At 45.1% G+C, this 3,583-nt stretch overlaps 1 protein-coding gene across 1 annotated transcript; it reads right to left on the reverse strand.

Moving 5' to 3' along the window:
- Positions 1-1,096: 1,096 nt before the first annotated feature.
- On the reverse strand, positions 1,097-1,984 carry LOC131003194 (uncharacterized). The gene has a single exon (XM_057929703.1). It carries the CDS (start codon positions 1,982-1,984, stop codon positions 1,097-1,099), a length of 888 nt encoding a protein of 295 aa, XP_057785686.1.
- Positions 1,985-3,583: the final 1,599 nt, after the last annotated feature.

Here is a 3,583-nt window from a genome sequence, read left to right on the forward strand (position 1 = left end):
TGATGCAAATTTTAATTAAATAATTCAAACACAATAACAAATCATGTTGCATTGAATACTTAGACAATAATATTATTAAATTGAGATTTATTAAAAAAGAAAAGGAAAAAACATCCCTTGAAAGCACAAAGACGCAGACAAAGGGCACAAAACTTGAAAAGAGAAGGAAAAACTAAGTAACTTAATACTGAAACTCAGGATAATCATCCATGGCATTCGACCAACGCCCATGGACAACATTATTCATTGCAATCATACTGGGCCTATTGGTGAGGTCAACCATAAATTCCCTCGGCTTGTAACCCATTTCTTCCGCATTCCTGAGACGGCTTTTAATACAACCTTTCGGAATTGCATGTACAGGCTCTCGTCCCTTTACCGAGCCCTTTGGGCGACCACGTCCACGCTTCTGCTCCGAGATCAGCTGCATCCCCTGATTAACCTGCTCCTCTAACCTAATTATATGACTCGCCATCTCATCCTGAGTAGGATTGGTCTGCTTCTCAACATCAACCGGAGTAGGATAGGATTGGGTCGCTGAATCTTCTGCCCTAACTACCGAATGCTGCTCTACCACAGCTCCTCCATTTGCTCCCGGAAGAATAGGAGAATCAGTCTCTGTGTTCGCCCCAGCCGGCGACGCCAAAGAGTTTGGCACTTTTGCCAGCTCATGCTCCAGACGTTGTGCTCAGATAGTGTTCTCAAGGGCTAAATCTTACTTCTATAAGCCGCTGGCCTCACGGTCAAAGTCATCATTACGCCCCTCAAAATCCTTCATGGGACTCGCAGCCAGGCGTCCCTCTGTAGACTCCACATCAATATCCTCATCTACCACCTCCAAGTTTTCCTCCTCAACATCTTCTGCCACCAAGGGTCCAAAAGAGTTCCCTAACAACTTCTGCGGTTCAGTAATCTTGGACCCAACCTGCTCCGATTCAGCCACTACCGGCTCCTTCCCAACCTGCTGCCCACCAACCTGCTGCCACTCAAGCACCGGCTGTGGCTGGGAATTCTGGATAATCGGTTGTGGCTGCTTCGGCAGCGCCGTATTAATATCCTTCGCCTCCCCCGACGCCATCGATTTGTTCTTGCGGCATCAATTGGGAGAATGTCCCGTAATCTTGCAACGACCACAATAAAGGGGAAGATTTTCGAAAACAAATTCCACATGAAATGAGAACTCATCCATATCAATAAGCATAGTATTAGGGAGAGGAAGAGACATATCTATTTCAACAAGAATGCGGGAGAACTGTCCAAAATCTCTTCCTGCCGACGCACCATCGATCTTCAAGGGGTGGCCCAAGAAACGTCCAATGCCAGAGATAATTTGTGGATTCCAGTACTCGATTGGAAGGTAATGAATTCTGACCCACACGTTAGCCAAAGGAGAGTTTTCCTTGAACGGATCAAAATTGCAAGTCCACTCCCGGAGCCGAAGATTTCCCTTCGAGAGTTCCCAGATCGCCTTCTCCTTCGCTATAGGTTTATCAGTCGCCGTAGTAAATCGGAGTGTATAATAGCCCTTTCCCAACGGAATCAATTGCCAAGCAGAAACTATACCCCAAAGTTGTTGAAGTTCCGACTTCAATTCCATAGTTGAACGTGGCTTATCGCCTTTCCCCAGCAGGAGACGTCCTGTCAACGCGTGCTCAGAAGATTTAACCTCCTCAAGATATAAAGCCTTTGGAATTTTCAGGGAGAATTGATCTCCCTCCTTCGTTGGACGCAAATCGTGAAACACATGGGCTGCTAAATCCGGCCGCTTAACAGGTCGCTTCACAGTGGCGTTCGCATAAGAAATCCTAGCGTTTCCAGACACGCTAGGGCTTGCAGTATTCGCCGCGCCGTTGCCTGGTGAAGGGGAAGACCGAGTTGGATTATTTATGGTTTGTGGCTTTTGTGGCTTTTCAAAATTAGCAGAAACGGAGGGGAGGTTAAGGGCTCCCTTGTCGCGAAATTCGGCTGACAGAGAAGTAGCCATCGATCAGCGAGAGGCGGCAGGAGAAATACGTGCGGCTAGGGTAACGTCTGCATCAGGGCTTCCGAAACTCAGCGTCGATTCGAATCGAATCTGAGACGCGCTGCACCGGAGGAGTAGCGCCTCATCGGAGGAAGAGAAGATGAGCCGCACCGCACCGGCAAGGCGGAGGCGGTCGTCGTGTCTCGGGCAGAAACACGCCGGAGAGGAGCGTCGCCGACGCCGAAAGAGGGTTAGCTGCAGCTGACCTAAAATCTCCAATTCGTCTCTCAATATTTAGACAATAATAACTGAATATCAAACATAAATCATTGGACATAAAATATTATGCACTAAATTTTCACCAACAGACATTACAACATATATAACATTGAATATTCACACAAAAATAGCTGAATGTTCACACATAAAACACTGAACACAAAACATGTGACTCTGAATATTGAGACATTAGTCACTGAATATTCAAATCTAGATCACTGAACATTAAAACACTATGTACCGAATTTTCACACACATGCATTATACTTCCTCCATCCACGAAAAAGAGTCTTGTTTCTCCTCTTTTTTTTGTCCACGAAAAAAAGTCCTGTTTCACTTTTTTGACAAATTTACCCTTATTTTGTTTCACAATTTACTTTTGTTGCCATTGTTGGGCCCACCACAATTCTAATTTAAACACTTTTAAAATTTATGTGGTCCATCTTTTGAGCTCGCATTCTCTGGAAGTTCCTTGGCGCTATTTGTCTCTTTGGAAACAGATTTTAAGTCTGCTTTCTAATTTTCGTTTACAGGTTTCGCAAATTTATAGGGAAGGAAACAGTGCGGCTAATATTATGGCTAATCATGCACGGGTCGATGGGTGGTGGCCTTTTGCTATTGATGAAATCAAGGCTGCGGTTTTGGTCTTGGTTTTGGGGCGCTTCGAGGGCGGGGTTCGGCTGGTGGCTTGCTTGGGAGGATTCTCGACAGTTAGGTCCGGTCACCTGTTGGTCGCAGTTTGGCGTGTGTTTTTTTGATAAGGCGCTGTTTTCTCACCACTATCTTTGGTGCTTTAGGGAGAGGTTGGTGATGACATATAACCGGCCTACTTCTCGTTTGTTTGGGGTGAGTTAGGGGTCTTTGGCGACGGCGTCTAACCGGCTGAAGATCTCTTCTTACTTGGGTTATTTTTGGACGTGGGCGACGGCTTCTAAACGGCCTACGTCTCGTTCTTTTATTGTTGGTTTGGATTCTTCAGCGACGGTGTATAACCGGCTCAAGTTTTCTTTATTTTTCTTTTTGTTAGATTATGGCGACGGAGTCTTACCGGCCATAGTCTTTTTTGTGTCTATGTTTTTGGTTGTGGTTTTGACTGGCTTGAACCGGGATTGTTTTAGGACGATGGTTAGGCCGGAGTTTCAGAAACTTTCCTTTTCGCTCTTCTGGTCGTGGTTTTCCATCTTAGACGAGCACTTTTTTTTCTTTTCTGGTTTTTCCCTTTGGGTTTTCCATGAAAATGTTTTAATGAGGCTCGGCCCTTAGTCTGCTTTTGTGTGCTTTCAAGGATTTTTAGGTTTCGTTTTCTTCTTTTATATATAATCGTATTTTAATAATTAAGTG

Source organism: Salvia miltiorrhiza, chromosome 1 (assembly GCF_028751815.1).
Source record: "Salvia miltiorrhiza cultivar Shanhuang (shh) chromosome 1, IMPLAD_Smil_shh, whole genome shotgun sequence".
In the NCBI taxonomy this organism is placed as follows: Eukaryota; Viridiplantae; Streptophyta; class Magnoliopsida; order Lamiales; family Lamiaceae; genus Salvia; species Salvia miltiorrhiza.